At 35.6% G+C, this 22,970-nt stretch overlaps 1 protein-coding gene across 1 annotated transcript in view; it reads left to right on the plus strand.

The window, feature by feature from the left end:
* The first annotated feature begins 296 nt into the window (after positions 1-296).
* Positions 297-22,970, plus strand: part of LOC120337209 (kelch-like protein 38) — a 37,759-nt gene continuing 15,085 nt past the window's right edge. Inside the window, exon 1 of the mRNA XM_078117509.1 lies at positions 297-551. Coding sequence (XP_077973635.1) covers positions 496-551 — 56 coding nt within the window. The 5' untranslated portion in view covers positions 297-495. The remainder of the gene's footprint in view (positions 552-22,970) is intronic.

Below are 22,970 nucleotides of genomic sequence, written 5' to 3' on the forward strand. Positions count from 1 at the left end.
GGATATAATATTCATTCTCGTCAACCTGATTTTTAAATGGCGATAAAACATGAGTCACAGTGTTGTTAACAGTGCAGTATATAACGGTGAATGTTACGTATTCAGCATTAATATGTTTTGATTTGACTAAAATTCAATGTTTCTGTCGATGGTTCCTACTTCATTTTTCAAATGGAATCCGGTTGTCGACTCCAGTAATCCGATCCTCTTAAATTAGCATTGTTTATCGGATCATTGTCACGTGCTAACGGGGATTTCCCTTTTTTGTTTTTGTTTACATCTGTTCGTGTTTCGTAAGGATTGATCGTTAACAAGAGCCTGATTATTCAAAAAGTTATTCTTCGAAGGCTGTATTCGGATTTGGGAAAGTACCTCCAGCCACAACTATGGCGACTGCTAAAAGCTGAGAATTGTTCTGCTTACAAACAACACGGTTTTGTGATATATGAACTATTTTGTCTAGTCGATTTCGCAAGTCTGCTATCGAAAAAAATCATGAGTGATTCTCACGAAAATACATATTTTAAGGATTGTTTTGCCGAATTTAATGAGTAAGTTGTTTTATATCAATTTGTTAGGCTACCAGTACTGCAGTACAGTCTTGCCTGCCTGCTGACCACTTCTACTATTTTACTGCATTTTTGTTTGCTTATTCAAATTTAACAAATAATTACTGTATTTCCAAATATTTGCGGCAATCATCATCTCAGATTCCAAGAATAGTCCCCACATTAAAAGACATAAAATTATAACAGTGAGAGCAAACTCGTTTTTTACGAAACAGTCCATATCGGCACAAATTGGCAAACTGGCACTGCCAAATAATCTTGAAAAAAGGCGCAATTCAAAAACGTCATCATTGGATTCCTCGAAAAAAAATATTCGATTTCCAGAAAGAAAAATTATCAAGCATTCGAGAATTTTTAGCAAAAAAAAACAACCCTGGTCGTGTGACTGCCATCACACAGTACGATTGAATTAAGTCATTATGGAAACAACAAGACAAGCTTGCATTCCGTGTTCAACACTAGGTTATGTCAATAAGACAGCTCAGTCAAATGGCAAGTTCTGTTTGATAAGGTGTTGCTTCCAATTCAGATTACTCTGCAAATGAGTAGACAAACATACAGTATGACACAGTTCTTCGTTTGCAAGATGTCCTCACATTTGGTTCAATAAAACATTATTTGTCTCCAAAATGAGGGAGTCTGGCACGAAAACAGATGTGTCAAATCACACCATGCCTATTAATTAATCGTGGCCATCACATACCTAATCAAAATTGTAATTTTTGCTAAAAACTCCTGAAAGCCTCATTAAAATTTTTGTCTCTTGGTAAATCTTTTTTTTTTCTTCGAAGAATCCAATGGTGACGATATTAGATTGCACTTTCTTTGATTGCTGATAGGGAAGCCCAAACTGTCTCTTAAAGGAGGGATTTGCATTCATTGTCATAAATAATGTCTTTCAGAGTAGGAGCTATTCTTGGAATCGAAGAACTGGGACATACTGACATACGTAGCAGCAAACTAAAACTGGTCATCAGTTAAGTGAGCCAGTCAGGTTGGATAGAGAATAGGGCAATCTTACCATGAGTATCCATCCAGTATACTGAACCTGTAAACCTTGCACAGATTAATCAATGGCGTGTTTTTAGTTTTGTAAGCTAAGTGTTGAGCTCGTATATTTCTAATTTTGTAATAATTCAGCTAAATTCAAAAATTTTTATTGTTTTTTAAATGTTGTCAATCTAAGATAGGATTTAGTTAGGTCTATTCTGAATCTCGAAATAAAAACTATTGCAAGAGAAGATTTTAGAAAACTAAACTTATCATATTTTGACATTGGTGAAATGAGATTCAGGTCTGCTTTAGTTCCAACTCTATTTCCGCAAAATTTTCTAGCTTGGGAATCAATGGGGTATGACTAGTCAGAATAGTCTTCTTGGATAAAAGTTATCAAAGCTGCTATTCTGTACATATGTACATTTTTCTCCCTTGATAGAATATATAAATAAATACTTTGTAGTTTCAGTAGTTCTTAGCACTTCAGTGGTTACCAGTAACTATGCTCACAGATCGGTTAGTCTTCTTAGAGTTTCTGAGTGAAATAGCATGACTTTACTTTTGGGCCAATTTTCATTTAAAAAATATGTCTTTATGTCCATCATTTCCTACATAAGCATTTTAGTATAGTGTACCATGTCATTGATGATGTATTAGAAAAAAATTGGAAATTGACACACTTGTTTCAGTAACATCTCAAAATAGGTCTGTATTGATGCCGAGGAATATTTTGTCAATGCTGTTGTTGCATCTTAATTGCACTTTCAGAATAACGTATATGTATATATGTATTTCCACTGAGCCTCTGGCTCGGCTTGTGACTCAAAAGAGCATTGACTTGGCTCGGGACTTAAATTTGAATTTTGATGGGACTAAAAAGTAACCCATACCTTGTATGGTTCCTAACTTGACTTGCAACTCTGGTCATAAGACGGGACATGAGAGGGTTATTGCACAGAGATTTTATAACTGGTCATATGATTAGGCCATATTGTCAACTGTTTCAGTTTTTATGTACATATATGAAAATTTGGTACTGCCAAAGTATTTGAATCAAGATAGCGGACACCAGTACGTAGTATGTGTAAAATAAGGAAAATTGGAATGAAATTATGGCCTAACCCAGCGGTTCCCAAAAGGTGTGCACTAGCACGGCACAGCGTGTTCTCATGGGCACTGCGAAAATTAAAAGAATTGTGTTAAACATAACTAAAATATGATTTGAAATTTTACATATTGTCTTTATTATAAAGGTTTATTGTTTCCTATTTCAAATGATGTGTATATGAATCAATAAATTCCATTTAGCTTGCCATGTCGTTTAATTTCTGTTACATAGTGTCTATCTGCCTCTATTGTTATGTAACAATAGATATAGACAACACTTGCTGCAATTTCGTGAGACGCAATTTTTTATCTGCCCAACCGAGTTTATCGAACATGCAGAGATGAGAAAGCAAAGTTGGCCTTTTGCCTATATTCCTTATGCCTAAAGGGCATTAAGTACACCTTAGCGATCACAATATTGAGATTTAGGTTATTTTTTGTGTAAGTGCGCCGCGAATATTTTTCCCTGATAATTTGGCGGCGCATAAACAAAAAGTTTGGGAACTGCTGGCCTAACCCCAACCTGGTACACATACTACGTTCCGGTGTCCGCCATCTTGGTTCACATACTTTGGGAGTATCGAAAGTTTTGCACTTTCTGAGTTACTGGTATTCATTAATCTTGCAGTTTTGATATCAGTCCAACATGTTTGAGAAAATTTGGGTATTATAAGATGAGAAATAGTTTAGTAAATAACAATACTCAGATAAAGTCTAAGTGAAGATTGTATTTATTTTAAAAAATGCAGTGTTCCCATTTGGTAAATAACATTAACCTGTGTTTTTTACCTTGTATTTCTAGAACCTATTTTGGTGTGATAATAAAAATTGAATTGTAAACTATAGATGGAATATCTAGTTATCTAGAAAGGGAATGCTATTTTCAGGTTTTCTTTATACTTGGTCACTAATCTTAAATTAGTGATTTATGAGAAACGAAGCTTCCCATTGTCTATTTAATTGTGATGCAACTAGGAAAATGGTAAGCATGGTGTTCAAGTAAACTAATACAAGGTCACAAGGTTACAGAAAATTTTGGAAAAATTGCACTTTACATACATACAAATATTCAGTGTTACCAAATTGGTATAATTGCTTGGTTTAATAATTCAGTTATACGCCAGATTATGTAGCTGTGCATATTTCTACTTGTTTCAGATTTATTTTGGTGAATAATACATTTCATATTAATAATTTGCCTTGTTTACAAACTGATAACCGATGAATGGTACATTCTAATTGGATTATGGAATCATAATATCTAATTATTCAATACATGAAAACTATTTTCAGGACTATTTTCATTTATTTGAAACTTGAGCTCATTTTCAGGAATTATTTTATAAAATTTAAAATCTTCTGTTTATTTTTGATACTTGGTTTCTAATCTGGAACTTGAGTTGATGTTCAAGTAAATTCAATCTTTCAAACTCTAGTTCTTGAGATAGGAATTTCATATTTATACCATAAGACTGGAAAGATTAGAGGAAATATAAGGCCATATAAAGTGGCCCATTTTATGAATTTTTCTTGCAATCTCACCCTGAAAGTGATGAGGCCGATATCGGTGCATGACAATCTTCTGTTTCGGGAAGGAACACATCCCTGGCTCTTGAGGCGGTTAGTTGAGTATGCGTATGAGTCACTGACTCAAGTCACTTTGAGTCTTGATGAATGGTGACCTGAGTCAAGTTAATGATTTCGACTTCCGCAACACAGATTTCAACCAATGTGATAATCTGAGATTTAGTATTATTCAGCTCAAAATTGTTTTGGTTTAAGATCAGATTTAGATACTGTATTTTCCGGCTATTAAGTCGCTTTTCTAGACCCAATTTTTTAGCCTCATTTTTTTTGGGGGGGGGGGGGGGCATCTCATTAGGCAGGTATGCTTATTTTATTTTTTCTGGGGTTGGCTTATTTTTCACACTAGTCTCCTCAAACATGATTTATGTAAACTTCATATCTGGGTTGATAAATTTTATAATGTATTCGAGGCCAGCCAAAGTGTCTGCCAATCCAGATTATTTAATTGACTTTGTATTGTCAGTTGTTATTTGTCTTATTCCTTTTAAAAGCATGGCCCGCACAATGAAGCACTCCTTGTTTATGCATGATATCAGTGCTTCAAAAATAAAATGACTACCACAAGATAGAATGATTGATTTATGACTCTTCAATTTTGCCAATTCAGGCAAAAACGACACAAGACTGGAAAACACATCTGTTAACTAATCCATGGACGTACAGTGCAGTACTTATCACACCATATTCATAGAATATTTCAACGTTCCAGTTAATGGGTTTTTCAAAATGATTAAAATTACCCTGTTATTGTTAAGAATTAATGCTGTGGGTATTATTCTACCTGATACTAACATGATCTGGTTTTAACAATATAAAATCATTGATACATATTCATGTTTAACTGACCCACAGAGAAGCAATTTTTCTGCCCGTCTTATTGGAGGGCTATATGGAAAAACCCTTGTTTTTCAGTGCTAAAAATAGACTTTATCTTATTCACAGCGAAATACTGTATGTTTACGAGTGGCCTTGCTTTTTCGCTAATGAGGGACCGATGTTTAACCAGAAGTTCATGTTTGAAACTTTTTTGCTTCACATTAACTGACACATATTTCCCTTGCATAATCTTCATAGTTCAAGTTGCTCTTGGCACTTTGGTATTCGCTCGTCACTTCACTAATAGATCTGTCCCTTTTACTACCCAGTGAGTGCACGTGATTTGAAATCGTCCTGTTTGAAAATCATATCACATACTTTGTAGAACTTTCACCAACGTTTGGAAACGCTGGATTAGAAAACAGCGTATTCTAGCAGCAATTTGTTAGCTGTTAAACTGACTGTATCATAGAGGGAGTATAGCTGATGAGATAACTTACTCATATTATGGCAAACAAAATTGCACAGTTCCCCTATTTTAAATCACCCAATTGTACGTATACTTTGCCTTCTTCAGATGCCATTTGGGTAATATTTTTGATGAACAATATTTTACAAATTTTTGTTTTCATGTTGTTTCCTAAAAACAACTGAAAATGATAGTCAGAATATATATTTGAAATGGAACACTGTTCTCAGGAATAATTTCTTGGATTCGAAAGTTTTTGAGAACTGTATATTATTGATACTTGGTTTCTAATCTGAAAACTAGACTAGTCATAATAGGCTATTCAAAAAGGGATTGTGTAGAGAGTTTACTATTTACTAAGCTGATAAGACAACCTACCAGTACTCATAATATGGCAAACAAAATTTCAGTGTTCCCATGTTTAAATCACCTTTGCTATATGTATCCTTTGCATTCTCCAGAAGCTATTGGAATGAAAAATGCCACAGAAAACTTGTTTAAGTATAGTTTGCCAAAGAATAACTATTGAATGGTACAGTCTATAGAGATTGTGTAATCAGAAAATGTTAGTGTAGGGAGGAACACTTTTTTTAGAATGTTTTGGTAAAATTCAAAGTCTCAGAGAACTGTTTATTCATCATGGTTGGTCGGTCTCTGATCTTTAAATTATGTTGATGTCTAAGTAAGTGCTAGGGCAGGGCTTTCCAATCTTTTTCTTGTTGTGTATTGAATGGACTAATTTTGTGATTGCACACCTTCCAATTTTCGTGACCATGAAGGCATATAAGTATTTCTATACTTATCGGTAATAGCATACGAATATAATACAAGTGGTAATACTTCAAATAAAAAGAAACCACACTATTTTGCACACGAAAATAAACTAGCAACCCGTGACTTTGCACTGAGCAAATTTTCAATGTTCTGTATTTAAATAAACAGGTAAAATCAATCAAAATATTCCTTGTAAGGGATGCAATGGCTGTACTTATTTTACGTTTAGTAGTTTTTGCATTCGCTGTTCTTAATTTTTGGTCTAAAAACATTGAAAAATTGTGTTCTGGGTTCAGGTGAAAATTTCTCGTCTTTTACTTAAAACCCTTTTCCTCATTCCCCTGTTATCGGATACACCTGGGAATATTATTTTGATATGATGCTTATTCACGCATTTTGCTTTAAACAAAGTTCTTACAAGCGGTAACTGATATTGGAAAATAATTAAAAAGCTACTAGTTTTGGAAGCAGCGTAACCTTCATCGATGGGCATTGCCTAGTAAATTTATTTATTGTGGTCGCCTGTGAAATTACCTACAGATAAAAACCCTAGAAATATGAGTGAGTGACCTTACCATGATCAAATTTTTAATCTTCTCTATAAGACTGATGTATGAAAATTATTTACCAGTGTAGCTTTGTCAGGGTATACCTTACAGCCACCTGAGACAGGAACAAACTAGAATATCAAACTAACAATTCAGATGTAGTTACTTACACTTTGTTCATAATTCAGGTAAATTCAAAAATTCGATTTTTATTGTTTTCAAAAATGGTGTCAATTAACTATAACATTCAGTTAGATTCATTTTGAATCTTGAAATAAAGATCATTGCAAGAAAATATTTTAGAAAACCAAACTTTTCGTATATTGACATCCGTAGCATCAGGTCAGGTCTGCTTTATTTCAAATTCTATTTTTGCATCTTTGGGAATCAATCAGGCATGTCTAGTCAGAATAATTATCTCGAACAAAACTTATTAAAGCTGCCATTTTGTACATACGTTCATTTTATTCATGACAAAAAAGTATCTTCTCACATATTTTATAGAGAGTATTGGCCACTTGTATAGGGCCTTGTTTGAGGTGAACGGCAGGTGAATCTTCTTTCCAATGTAACCACTATTTTCTTGTGTAAATATAAACTGTGACACACTTTAGGGGGGAGTTAATTGTTGTATATGAAAAAAAATACTTTTGCAATCTCAGTAACTATTAGCACTTCAGTGGTCACCAGTAACTTTGCTAAGAGATTGGTCAGTCTCCTTTATTTCTGTGTGAGTGCGAATTAAACCAATTTTGTTTAAAAAAGATGTCTTTATGTCTGTCATTTCTCACAACAAAAGCATTTTGGTATACTGTACCGTGTGCATTAATGCTGTATTAGGGAAAAAATGGAAATTTTCCAGCTTGTTTGGGCATTATCTCAAAATAGGTCTGTGTTGATGCAGACTGAAATTTTGTCAATACAAATGTTGTTTTTACATCAAAATTGGAGTTTCGGAATAGCGTCAGAATAACCTATACAACAAAAACTCCACTTACGAAATTAATTCATTCTGGAAGCCCCTTCGTAGATATAAAATCCCGTAAGTTGGAACACATTTTACCTGTAAATGCCCTAATTCATTCTGACCCCCCTAAAAATCTGGACATAATATTTGTATTAAATATAAATCTATGACAATAGATGACAATGAAGAAAGAACAGAGAAATAATGATTAAAAAGTACAAACAGTATGTTTATTTACCTTTGGTGTTGGCCAACTAGGATAGGCTAGTCAAAAAAAACTTTTTTGAAGCAACTGAAATTGAGGAAGACACATTGTACGTACCCATTGTACGTTTGATATCAATCTAATATGTTTGAGAAAGTATGGTTTTTGTAAGATAAGAGAGTATTTTGCAAATAGCAATACTTGATAAGTTTAAGATTGTTTTTATGTAAAATACAGTGTTCCCCTTTTGTCAAATCACATAAACTAGGTATCTATTACTTGTCTTTCTATAACCTATTTTGGTGAATATACTATACAAATCAATGATTAAATGTGCCATGCAAAGAATATTAATTTAATAGGGCTGTTCAACTGGATTGTATGGACAAATTTTTATTAAGATAAAAGGGAACACTATTTTCAGATTTTTTTTATTCTTGGTCACTAATCTGAAATTAGGTCAACATCCAAGTAAACTCCAGGTTTCAAGGTAGGATTGTCATATTCATGTCAAAGAGAGGAAAGTCAAAAAGATGGCATACATATTTAGTAATTTTTTTTATAATTTGTTCTCACAATCTCTCTTTGTATAAGGCTGTAGAGGCGCATATATTGATATGTATCATACTTAGAAGGAAGGAGGCATTCACGGCTTCCAATGACTACTCGGTTGTATTGCAATTGTATGTTAGATTGATGGCTCCATAATCAGCATAAAAGACAATAAAAGGATTGATAAAAACAAATAAATAAAAACTGATTATGAAATTAGGAGAGCAAACAAAACTTTAGTGAGGTTAGAAGTGTACAGAATTTAATCCTCATGCTGTAAAGTGTAAAAAAATGAGATTTCATTGCCTGTTATTCATTAAAATTGCTTTAGTTTTAGGTAATATTTAGATAGATCTATTTTGAATATCTGAAATCTGAAAACCATGCAAATAGTTTATTGACATCCCTACTATCAGGGTCAGGTTTATTTCTTACAAACGAGGCCTGTTTTTAAGCCTGAGAAAATGGGAGTTTGCATATGACCTGCCAATAAGACGGGGTAGTAAATTTGGATCAACACCGGAATCTCAAATTACCATGAACGGGCTTTTGAGCGGTCACCGCGTTTGCGCATTGGGTAAAATAGCCTATAATGACTTTTTCTTGTATCGTAATATTCAATCCAAACAACTATGTGAATTCAAACTGTCTTTCAATTTGAATATATCTGTTTTCAACGTAACTCATGATTACGTCCACCATATATATAAGAACATTACCGATCTAAAATAACACTGCAATCTGGGGACATAATGATGTGAGATAAACTACCTGATTATATTCAATTTTTATAAATAATAATACATATAAAGTAGGGTTACCATATCCAGAAAGACAAGATCCCTGACAAAATTTTTATGAACCACGTTGACCAATTTTGCAGCCACAACACATTTATAGTATGGTATAAATTCACGCTGTCCTCGGTTTTCCGTTTGAATAGAATAAATACTGAACAAAATGAACGGGGCAAAATTGTTGCTAAACCACCGCACGGAATGAAGTACAGGTACAAGTAGTATCGCCAAAAGTATTTTATGGTCCGAATTGAATAATAAGGCGACACCAAAAAATGAAAATTACCATACTCGCCTAATAAGACGACCCCTCCAAAACCCGGCCAAAAATTTGAATCTAGAAAAGCGACTTATTGGCTTTTTTCGCGGAAATACAGTATTTGTGATAAAAAAGTTAGGTTTATAGAGTTAGGGTTGGCTCTTTAATAACAATTTTTTTTAAATAAAATGGTACTTTAAGAACCTAACTGTTTTTATCACAACTACTTGTTTTACATCAAAATGCTCGCGGCGATTTTTCCTATGTTGCGAAATTCCTGCGAGATTTCCTTCAACAAAAATTTCATGTGGCGAATTTTCCTAGAACCTTTCTGTGGTTACCCACGACTTATTTCAAAGATCAATCTTCATTATTTCTGAGCTAGTGCATAGGACCTTGCTTTGTGAAAATTTATTATAAAATATATTTGGTTTCTATGCCTGTCACTTCCACATTTTTGATATCAGTCAATTTTGAATGAGAAAGTCTTTGAAGTTTGGTTGTTGTAAAGTTTAGGAAATATCAAGACTGAGATGAAGGATTAAGGATTCAATTTATGTGAAAACATAACATGTGATGGCATAACATACCCTGTTCTTATTGAAGCCAATTTGGTGGAAAGTACTTTACAAATTGATATTTGCTTCGCTCGTAATTACTGATTCAGTGTTCCCATTTTGTAAATCATCAAACCATATGTTTATCATGTTATATTGAAAGTTCTTGTGGTGAATGTACCTTAGAAAATATGACTTTTGTTGCTCTGTAAAGAATAATATTGAATGGTACAAAGTAGTTGAATTGTGTAGCTGGAATTTATTGTTTTTACAAAGGAAATACTCTTCTTGAGATATTCAAATCTTGTAATGTAACTTTGACTAATACAAGGTTACAGGGAATTCTTTGAAATATTGCCTTGTATATGTGTGGAAATATTCCGTGTTTCCATACGCCTAGATGATTGTATATCTACACTTCTAGAGGTTGTTTTGGTGACTAATACATTACTTATTAATAGGTTTTCTTTTTCTTTGTTCACAAAAACTGTGGAATGGTACAGTCTACTAGGATTATGCAATCAGAATTTCTATTAATTCAAAACATGAACACTATTTTCAGGACCAATTCTATTTATTTGAAACTAAAGTAACATTTTGGGAATTATTTTATTAATTTGAGAATTTCTGTTTATTTTTGATACTTTTGATCTCTAATCTGAAACTTGGGTTGATGTTTAAGTGAACTCCAGTCTTTAAGATAGGAATTTTAAATTTATTTCATGAGATGGGAAAGCTCAGAGAACGGAAATATCAGAAAGCAACCCATTTTATTAGTTTCAATTTCAACCTGAACAAGGTGTTGGTGCATTAGGATCATTTATTCTTGGAATGATTACATTCCTGGCACTCAATGGCAACTCAACGTTATCACACCAATGCTGGGGGTTCTACCAGTGTTGGGTAAAAGTCCCCAAACCCTTAGTCACAAGTAAAGTCATTGGTTATGTAAGTCTTGAGTCATGTCTGAGTGCAAAGTTGAGCCACGGCTGTTCGAGTCTCGATTCAACTTTGAGTCTGAGTGCAAAGTTGAGCCACGGCTGTTCTAGTCTTGATTCAACTTTGAGTCTGAGTACAAAGTTGAGCCACGGCTGTTCGAGTCTTGATTCAACTTTGAGTCTGAGTGCAAAGTTGAGCCACGGCTGTTCAAGTCTTGATTCAACTTTGAGTCTGAGTGCAAAGTTGAGCCACGTCTGTTCGAGTCTTGATTCAACCTTGAGTCTGAGTGCAAAGTTGAGCCACGGCTTTTCAAGTCTTGATTCAAATTCGAGGCCAAGTGCAAAGTTGGGCGCTCACAGGAGTATGTGTACCAATATGGAAGTAACTAATTTTGTTCTCCTGCTTAACATCAAGTTGTGTTAAGGGACTGAAAATCGGTATAAAATTATGGCCTAACCCTAACCTGGTACACAGACTACGAGAGTACCCAAAGTTGTGTCACCCTAACCGTGTCTTGGTTCAACTTCAATTTCTCACCAACAGTCAGTTGCATATGAGTCGCTGACTCAGGTCACTTTGAGTCTCTGACAGATGGTCCAGCCTTCCCAGGACTGATTTCAACTCAATATTTTTAGTTTGTGATTTAAAGATAGTTTAGGACCCATGCGCTAACCACTAAGCCATTGATCCAAGTTCAGTGTTATCCAGTTCGAAATTGTTTTGGTTTCTTTTCTTCTAAAAGCTATTATGGTAGATATAACTTAGAAATCATACATATTGAATAGTACCTTCAATTTGAATTGTATAGCCAGCACATTTAGTTATTGAAATTGGGAACACTATTATCAAGATAGGTTTCATGAATTTTTGATTTCCAATTTCATTATTTGAATGAGGTCTCCTGACCCTGAGTTACAAGTCAAGTACACTTGTGGGCCATCCGAGTCTCAAGTCAAGTTTGAGTCTGAACTCCAGTCGAATCACTGGGCCAAGTCCACGTGGCAATTAGCCTAAAATTAATACAAGTCATCTTATAATTTCATCGATACAAATATATATAGTTTCAGTAACTCTTGGCATTCCAGTGACTGCCGTGAACTTAATTAATAGACCATAAAATATACTCATAATACCGCAAACAAAATATCAGTGTCCTCGTGACTGCCGTGAACCTAATTAATAGACCATAAAATATACTCATAATACCGCAAACAAAATATCAGTGTCCTCATGTTTTGAATCACCTTAACCGTAATTATACTTTCATTGCTTTGCTTCTCTAGGTGATATTTACCGTAGCTGAAATTTTGAAATTTTTTGATTTCTATTTCTAAATAAACCATTGACTTTCACAGTTTATTTGGATGGATTAGTCTAGCTATTTATGAAGTAACACTATTTCGAGTCCTGAAATTACTGAGGACTGTTTATGTTTGATGAACAGTCTCTGGCCTGAAAATCTCTTTTTGTATAAGGCTGCATAGTAGCAGTCCCTGTAAGAGTTTACTATTTACTAAGCTGATAAGTCAACATAATTATAATACAACAAACAAAAATTCAGTGTTCCCATGTTTAAATCACTTTGTCTGTATATATACTGTGCTTTCTACAGAGACTATTCCAAAGAAAAATACCATATTGAACTTTGTTTAGTGTAGTTTACCAAATAATAACTTTATGGTACAGTTTATGGAAACTGTGTAGTCAGAAAATATTGTTAAAAAGGGGAGCACTATTCTTAAGAAAAATTTGTTAAATTCTAGTCTTGGAAAGTTTTGTATAAGTATACCTGTGGTCTTCGAGATATTGAATTGGATATTATTCCTGTGGAATTTATTCCAGGTCTGGTTGGTTGCAGACATGTTGCTAATTATGAATACAAGTTAGATTTTGACCATGAAAACATAAAACTATTGCCTTAAAATAATACTGATGTACTGGTAATAACATACACGCAGAAAAAATTTCAAATGAAAAATTTACAATCCCTCAAACAGAAAATCAAATCATTTTGTGGACGGGTTTTGAAAGACGTGGTGGTATTATGCTCGAAAAAAAAATGAATATTGTATATTGTTTACAAAACATATCTTTGTCCTTGACTTGAAAACAACTCCTTTTCGACAACCCATGTTGTTGGATACGGTACATTGAAATCTGTGAAATCGTATTTCTTATCCATGCCTTTTGCCTCAAACAAAGCCCTCGCAAGCGTCCACTGATATCAGAAATTAGTTACCAGTTGCAGCTTTGCCAGGTTATATTACAGCTAGCTCCCTATAGCCAGCTGAGGCAACGAAATTTTTTTCAATGTCTAAACAAACTAGAATATCTTACAATACTATTCAGATGTAGTTACCTTCAGGAAATGTCCGATATAGTTAATTTAAAATGTTAGATTTATGCCAGACTTTGTGGTGTGGGGCAGTGTTCACTATTAGCGCACTTTTTTGCGAAAATTGCGAAGCACTTTCGCAACTTTTTTTAGGGACTGCGAAATAGCACTTTTTTCCGATTTTGAAGAGAAATAGCACTTTTTTCCGATTTTGAATGGAATAAAAATTCAAAGTTACCAAATATTTTCGAGTATTGAGTTGACAAATAAGTAACATACTAGTACTTTTGTAACTCAATTCTGCATATCATAACGATATTTACCAGAATTCTAACCTATGAGATGCAGACATAGGAGCTAAAGCTTATGCATTAACGGCAAAATTCTTGTTTATAAACTGATTATTATACAAGCACACCGATTCCGCTTCTCCCGCATAAACGCTCCCGGCGTCTTTGAAACCAGATGTTGAAATACTAGGCAGTGCGTTTCTTTGAACGAGGGTGGTCATGTGACTATCAATGATATCGATGAATTCAAAATGACTATAAAAGTGTTAGTAAAGTGTTATAGTCACTTTGGATGAATTGTGTGACCAAAGTGCACGATTTTCAAATCTTTACTTTTAGCTGCATGTCACAGATTTGCAAAATCACCAAATTCACAAAATACCATTAAGTGCCATTTTATTGTAATCATAATGTTGAAAGCACTGGCATTTTCCGGAATTTTGCGATATTCACACAACTATTTCTCATTGATATGCGAGTACGGGTGGGCAAAATTCAATATTTTTTTGAATCGAATATTTTTAACCAGTACCGAATAACAAATATTTTTGGAACGTCGGTAAAAAATCGGCAACAAAACCTTTTTACTGGGTAATTCCGTTGTAATCGCTAATTGTTTTTGTCACCGATCGTTTTGGCGGCGACATCCAGGTTTTGGTAGTCTATATTCCCGCCCTCTCTTTTATACAAATATGAATTCTTGCGGGTTGGCGGACATCGAAGTTTTATATTTCGGGTTTACCCGTTGGTTCACATCGGCAACAGCTGTTGAAGACATTGAGGAATCAAATTAACATTTGCGTTGGCTTTAATACCTATCAAGATTTGTATATTTACCGTCCCAATTTTATGCGAATGGTAATATTATTGTCGATACCGTGATGCAGATATTTATTAAGACGATAATTAACTTTCTCATGTTTTTCTATGGTGATAAAGTTCGCAAATCCGAAACTTCTTTTACAGGATATTTTACGTATGCGACTTAATGCTAAAAAGATTGGGCTCGAGTGCTTTTTTTTCGAGTGCTCGAGTGCCTAATAGAGGTCAGGCGCTAATTGTAACTAATTCCCTCAAGTTTCAACGTGTTTTCAACAAAACAATACCCCGGCGATAATTATAGCTAAAATGTTACCGAGCAATTCACAATTTTATTTATGGAATTTGCAAATTCACCAGTTTCTTGACGATTTTGATAATGTCACGCCCTAATTATTAGTGCAAAAAATACTCCCCTTCTTCCGCGGCGGTTTGACGGGTTCTTTGTTCCATTCTTCAGAAAGTTCTGACACGGGGGATATAGAATACTGAATCCGGAGGGTTGAATCCCTGTCGACTTACTGGCGATTTTCCGTTTTGGAATGGGTGAAACATTCTCTATTTTAAATTAAATGACGTTTCGCGGGCTAGGGTTCTCCCCGAATATGATGTGTACCAGACGTTAGTCAGACGATAGATAAAACATTAGATTAATAATGACGCCCCGTTTTCAAAAATACAAAGTTATATCGCAAAAAATGCGTTTTGATACATTTGGAATGAAACATTATTTACGGTTAATTCAGATCATATTTTACTCTTCATGACACCCGGTATCCGAAGATACAGTTGTATCGCGAAAAATGTGTTTTGTTACATTTAAAATAAAACATTTTGCGATTAATTTAGATCAGTGTTTTTCAACCGGGGTGCCGCGGCACACCGGTGTGCCGTAGAATGTTGTCAGGGGTGCCGTGGGAAATTCTCCAATTTGTGTGTATATGAGGTGTTGTGCCCGGTAGAATAATCATGTAGTACTGTTCCATATCAAAAGGTGGCAGCAACCGGTGGCGATTTGTAAGCATGGATGCAGCGGCAGGTAATTGTGACGTCATACAGATGTCACGTGATACGAGCCCGCATTCGACCGACTCAGACTCAAGGTCATTCCCGCTCTTCCTGGCTGCGCTTTGCATTTGTGATGGAGAAATTTTTGAAAAGAAAAAATGCGGACATTGTACTGGACCCTGGACAAAATCCGGGCCCTAGTATGAGTGGAGGTGAAAAGAAAGCAAAGACAAGGCAATACAACGAAAACTATCTTTCATTTGGATTTACTTGTACCGAAGATGCAACGGCACCGACTCCATTGTGCTTGGTATGTGGTGAAACGCTCTCCAACGGTGCTATGGTTCCAAGCAAGCTCAAACGACATCTTGAAACTAAACACCCTTTACTTCAAAATAAAAATGTGGATTATTTTGTTCGCCTGCGTGATCAGACAAAGAAACAGGCCACTTTCATGAGAAAAACCGCAAAGGTGAACGCGAAAGCCCTTAAAGCTAGCTATCACGTAGCTGAACTTGTGGCTAAATCAAAAAAGCCCCACACTGTGGAAGAGCAATTAATACTTCCCGCCTGCAAAGTCATTGTAACTGAAATGCTCGGGCCCGAAGCGGCCAAAGAAATAGTCCCTCTTTCGGATAACACAATTTCCAGACGCATCAATGAGATGTCTGCAGACATAGAAAGTGTTGTTTTGGACAAGATCCGTATCGGTAATAAATTTGCTTTGCAACTTGATGAGTCTACTGATATTAGTGGGCATGCTCAACTCTTGGCTAATGTGAGGTTTGGATGGAGACACAATCAGAGAAAACTTTCTATTTTGCAAGGCTTTGCCAGAAAAAACAACGGGAGAGGAAATTTCTCGCGTTGCATCAGAATATCTAGAAAAAGGAAGACTTACGTGGGAAAACTGCACGAGTGTCTGCACTGATGGAGCTGCAGCCATGGTTGGGCGCACCAAAGGCTTTGTAAGCAGAGTGAAGGAGAAAAACCCAGATGTGATCATAACTCACTGTTTTTTACACCGCGAAGCCCTCGTAGGCAAGACTTTACCGGCAGACCTCGTTCCTGTGATGGATGATGTTGTGCGTATGGTAAACTTTGTAAAGTCACGACCTCTGAAAACTCACATATTTTGCGCTTTGTGTGAAGAAATGGGAGCGGAGCATAAAGCCTTGCTGTTTCATACGGAGGTCCGATGGTTGACGCGCGGCAAGGTGCTGGCCCGTGTGTATGAGCTGCGAGAGGAACTTGAAGGGTTTCTGACGAACGAGGGGTCCGAGTACACGAAGCTGCTTGCAAGTGAAGAGTGTTGTGCAAGACTGGCATACCTGGCAGATATTTTTTATTATCTGAATGAACTGAACACACGAATGCAAGGCCAAAATGAAAACCTACTTACAAGCGCAGATAAAATAAATGGATTCCGTTCCAAGGTGCAACTCTGGCAGCAACATGTGGGAAATGGCAATCTTGAAATGTTCCCACTCACCAATAAATGTCAAGGTGTTAATACTGCTGCACTGTGTGAGGTAATAGTTGAACATTTGAAAATTCTTGAGCAGAAGATATCATTTTATTTCTCTTTAGTCACCACAGAGTACCTTGACTGGGTTAGGGATCCATTCAGCTCAGCATCAGCTTTTGGAATGGACATGACTTTGCAGGAGCAGGAGGAACTAACTGAACTGAAACAAGATCGTTGTCTCAAGCTAAGCTTTGCTGATCCACCTTTGGACAGTTTCTGGTTGGCAGCTGCCAAGGAGTTCCCCATGCTGGCCCACAAAGCTATTTTGACATTGCTCCCATTTTCCACAACATATCTGTGTGAGGTGAGCTTTTCAAGCCTGACTGCTATAAAAACTAAAAACAGAGAAAGACTTAGAGCTGTTGATGAAGAGCTTCGTGTGTGCCTTTCATCGATTCCTGCCAGGATATCTGCTCTGTCTTCATTCAAACAGCCCCAGGTTTCACACTGAGTGAGAATAATAAATATGAACGATTGTGAAATACTTTTTGTCCTTGTTTTTATTTGTTTAATATTGGAAATGTCCAATTCAACATCTTTCTTCAATGTTTAAAAAACTCATATGAACAATATAGCATATTGTGAATATTAGGTCTTTTTGCCACATTTTCAGATGTTGGTGTGCCGCGGGATTTTCTAAATCGAAAAAGGGTGCCGTGGCTCGAAAAAGGTTAAAAACACTGATTTAGATCATATTTTACTTTTCACGACATCCGTTTCCGAATATACAAGGTTATATCGCGAAAATGTGTTTTGTAACATTTAAAATAAAACATTTTTGCGATTAATTTAGATCATATTTTACTTTTCAGGACACTCGTTTTCGAAAATACAAGGTTATATCGCAAAATGTGTTTTGTTACATATAAAATAAAACATTTTTGCGGTTAATTTAGATCAAATTTTACCTTTCACGGCAACCCATTTCCGAAAATACAAAGTTATATCACAAAAAATGCGTTTTGTTACATTTATTTTGCATTCACAATAAAATACATATTTTCCCTAATTAAAGTCGTCGATGAATCTGTTCCTGTCGTTCAAGCTCGACACACGTTTGGACGAGTGTGGGGCGGTTTTTTGGTCGACGATAAATTAAAAAGTTGCCACACGTTATTTGTATAACGATAATAACTGAAAATTAAGATTTGGCAATAGAAGTGAATTTGTCTCAAGATGGTATTTTATGATTCTTGACCACAGAAAATAAACACGCTGACACGCTTGGTTATAATTGAAATCCGTTTAATTTATTTTACACTATTAATAAACGCGCCACACCAAGTGCGGCCATATAAATTGCAGTCGCATCGGTATGGACTGTATCTTTTTGGCGCTCACACATTAATAATAATTTTTAACAAAACAATACCCCGACGGTCATCAAAGCTGAATTCGTTACCGAGTAATTCACAATTTTATTCACGGAATTTGCAATTTCGAGATCTCACTTGACGATTTTGATGATGTCATGTCCTAATTATTACTGCTTAAATGCCTCAAAATACAACAAATGTAATCAATTTCGACAATAACAAGCGCAACAATTCGTAAACGAGCCATTATAACGAAATTCGCGATTGATTTTACCTCTCTCTTGTTTACAATTTTAACATCCCGCCGGCCATGTATGGTCGAATAAAATGTTCACATAGTCGAAACATGACTTGGCCAAGGATGAAAGGGATCACTAAAAAGCTAATAGAAAGTACATACGCGAGGGTATGATATTAATATCGAGAATATTTGTGAGCATATCACAGGACAGAAATATTTTGCACGCCGCTGTTTGTTGGCAGAACAACGATACGCTAAAGTTAATTGATCGAATACAGGTAAGTATTTATTTATCATCTCACTTGCGAACATCGAGGTTTTTCGGAATTGTACGATCATGTTGTCTTTCTTAAATAATAACTTTTTCAATAAATGTTCATTTTACTTTTGCGTCTTTATTGTATGTCGGGTTTTCATTTATTTTAAATTCGAAACTGTCCGAAATACTCCAACAGGTGTATAAGTACAATAATAATAGTACTTACCAGGGAAGTTTAATACACACGATGTGTTAAGGGCGTCGTAACTCCCGTTTTTTTATTTGATTGTTTTACATTCTGCTTAAAAAACAACGTCGTTTTGCAGTCATCTAACGTAACTCTCGCGACCAAATCTTTTCCCTTTTGTATGGCATCGTCTTGGCGCAATTTATTGCCGACTGAATTTTAATTGTGTTTTAGAATACCGTAAGTTATTTTCTGTTTGTTGGTTTCTAAACTTTACAAACTTGGGTAGCAATTACTATTAATGTGAGATTTGTGCATATAAACGATTGAATATCGCGACTGGATGTCTGATATCTGAGAATGCGTACTTCTCTTTCAACATTAATTTTCAGGATATCAGCATTCATGTGGTCGATTAAAAATTATTTATTGCCAATATATCGCCGGATGAGAACAGAAGGGGCCTAAGTCACATTTTTTGAAAATTGACTTTTTTCAATATTTTGGGGTTTCGAGCCATGCTCTACAAGGTGGTGGTCTTGAAATCCCAAATTTCTCAATAATAAAAATTTTAGCTGGACTTAGGCCTAAAATATTTAAGAACAGAATGGGCCTAAGTCCAGCTAAAATTTTTATTATTGAGAAATTCAGGATTTCAAGACCACCACTTTGTAGAGCATGGCTCAAAACATCAAAATGTTGAAAAAAGATAGTCCTAAGTTCCAATATGATGGGCATGAACATCAGAAATGAAATGTCCGAAACTTACATCCCTAAAAATTTCTTCAGTGCAACTTAGGCCTAAGTCACCTTGTTTCACCTTGCATCCCATACAAAAAATTTCAGAAGTTGTTGAGAACAGAATGGGCCAAAGTTTCTTATGGGGGTAAAAAAGCAGGAAAGAATTGAAGCTGGAGTGCCAAAAAATATTGATTACAAAGATATTCTAATCCACATTAAAATAACCAGAGCTCAGGACTTTACTAATTGTGAATATCTAGAAATTCGAAAATAAAAAAATTCCAAATGTTTTTTGCGTTTTTCTCAAAACTCAAAATTGTGACTTAGGCCCGTTCTGTTCTCATCCGGCGATATGATGTTTTCTGCCCGAAATCGCACGCAAACCAAGGCATGTCGACATTTAAGAATTACTGGTCTTTGGGTAAGCTCTGAAATAGTATAATACAAATGTAAATAAGAAACTAGGTCACGCTAGCTCACGAAAGGAGAGGATTTTCAAAGTGATCTTGTGTAATATTTCGAAGAAAAAAGTTTGAAAGGAAAGTAGGTCAACCTATCTCCTAAAAGGGCAGTATCCTGCGTAATATTTCCCGAGGGAACGTAGGTTAACCTATCTTTTACAACAGCGGGTGGCGACTTTCAAAGTGGTTCATAATCACAAAGTAATAATTATCAGATTAGGTTAAGTGATAAATCGAAAAGTTGAATTTTCAGGGCACCTAACCTTTATATTTTTTTTGGGGGGGGGGGAGTTATTTTGCACCGGTTTTGTACAAATGATCCACCCTGTAACTAATATGGGTTCCAGCCTGCATGTATCAATCGTTGTATGTTAGATGGAAGGAGTAACAAATGTGAAAGCCTTTGCTGTTCGCGCAAGTAAGCAACTGACACCGTGATACATTGCATGAAAGTTTTGTCCGCGGCAGGTGTAAGCAGATGTCCTTTCGTTGCCGATGAATTCGCTTGTTTTAATTAAACATGAATTCGCTTAAAGGGAACTTGGTTAACGGAAAGGCTTCTCTTTAATTCATAATATTAATCGGAGGAGCGCTTTTTCGAGTATCTATGCTGTTTTAAATGGGTTATATGAAAGGCTAGGGCACCTAACTTGTTAAAATCGACAAAAGCACTTTCGCACTTTTTTTTTCGACTGCGAAGCACTTTCGCACTCATAATTCGCTTAGAGTTAACACTGGTGTGGGGCATCTGGCTAAGCATTAGTGATATGCTTGCCAACTCACCTCTGATTACCCTGCATGGGTTCGCAAGTCTAATTCAATGCAGGGATAGGTATGTACGGAAGAATTGTTGGACTCCTCGTCGCCATGGGGTGGTTCACATAACCCTGGTCGCTCACCGCTTACTCCGCCATCAAGTACATGCTTCCGAAAACAAAATGACTAACTAACTAATCCCATATCCTACATAGACTAGTATCCGGAGGAGAGGTCATGATTCGTCATATGATTAAGCCTACCTTAGTGGCTTTCCTCTCCCCAGGCATAAATACATGAATCCTATCCCATATTAGAGTTGACAGTGAGGATGGCGGAGATGCGTGATTTACTATTCCAAAGAAACATTTTCAAATGTAAAATATAGAGAATATTCTCAATTCTGCAATATTTGATATTGCATGGTTTGTTTGTCTGGATATCAGTCTAGGTCAGGGGTGTCAAACTTGTTTGTTTTTGGGGGCCGCATTGCATTTTGGAAATTGTGGAAAGAGCCGCAGACAGTTTTTGATATATTTTTATAATGTATACTTGGAGCATATTTTAGATAGGTGTAGTTTGTGACATATATTGTGATGCAATTAAACAGCTGAATGAAGTTTTATTATTTTCTTAAATTACAAATGCCATTTACGGTACATATTAATTTTTCTGCATTTCACTGTTATTGCAATTTACTGTATAATATAATACTGTATAATATGTAGAAAGAATAATACATGCACTAAAAATGACTTACCGTAATCTAAATATATAGACCTAAAATTTACAAAAATACTACAGATGGTGCAGCGGTGTGGCTCAACGGGCTAAGCGTTAGGAATACGCTCACCACCGCACCTCTAATTACTCTGCGTGGGTTCGCAGGTTCGAATCCCATGCAGGGATGGTTATGTGCGAGAGGATTGCTGGACTCCTCGCCGTCGTTGGGTGGTTCACGTAACCGCTGGTCGGTTACGGCTTCCTCCACCACCAAGTCCATGCTTCCGAAAACAAACAATATATATAACTAATCCCATACCCGACTTGGAATGGTAACCGGACGAGAGGGCGTGGTCCGCCATATGGATAAGCCGTCTTATCGGCTTTCCTCTCCTCCAGGATAAATATGTAAATCCTATCCTATTAAACTCAATGTTTTTTCATTATATATGTCCTGACGTTTGGCATCTCTTTTGTGCCACCAGCTTACTATATCAGGCCTAAATAATTTTACAGTACCAACTCAATTAACGAGGTCACAGGATCATCGATTAATCTGGATCGTTGAGAATGTTCGTTTAATTTCAGTAATGCCAAAATATTACGTTTATCATTTCATGTATAGATCAGTAAACAAACAAATGACTGACTTAATGGCATTTCCCGCCACATTTTGCGACATTTCTAACCTTTACGTGGCATCCGGCGCTTGAGTTATGGTCGATATTGATTTTTAGTAACTAGGTAGTTGTATAATTATAATAATATACGAACACATAACAATTTTCCGTCCGGAGTTGATCTTTGAATTTGTCATATTGACTGCTGAATTTATTCTGATAATGTCTACTTATATTGTATTCTTTCATTGAACTGATGGAAATGTGACAAATTAAACAATGCGCTTCAGAATTTTGAGAAATGCAGAAATATTGCAACTCCAAGCTCCCAACTTCCTTCAAATATACTTTTTCTAGCTTGAGATGTATCCGTAATTGGGTCAAATTAAAAACAAATAAAATTTTGATTTTCAAAAACTACTTTCAGTAAATTGTCGTTTTGTGTGTGAATAATCAATTTCAATTTGAAAGGTTTGAAAAATGTATTACATTTAGATAAGAAAACTTCCAAAATATTACAATTATTCTTAAGCGTTCGAGGGCC

The sequence above is a fragment of the Styela clava genome, chromosome 10, assembly GCF_964204865.1.
Source record: "Styela clava chromosome 10, kaStyClav1.hap1.2, whole genome shotgun sequence".
Taxonomy (NCBI): domain Eukaryota; kingdom Metazoa; phylum Chordata; class Ascidiacea; order Stolidobranchia; family Styelidae; genus Styela; species Styela clava.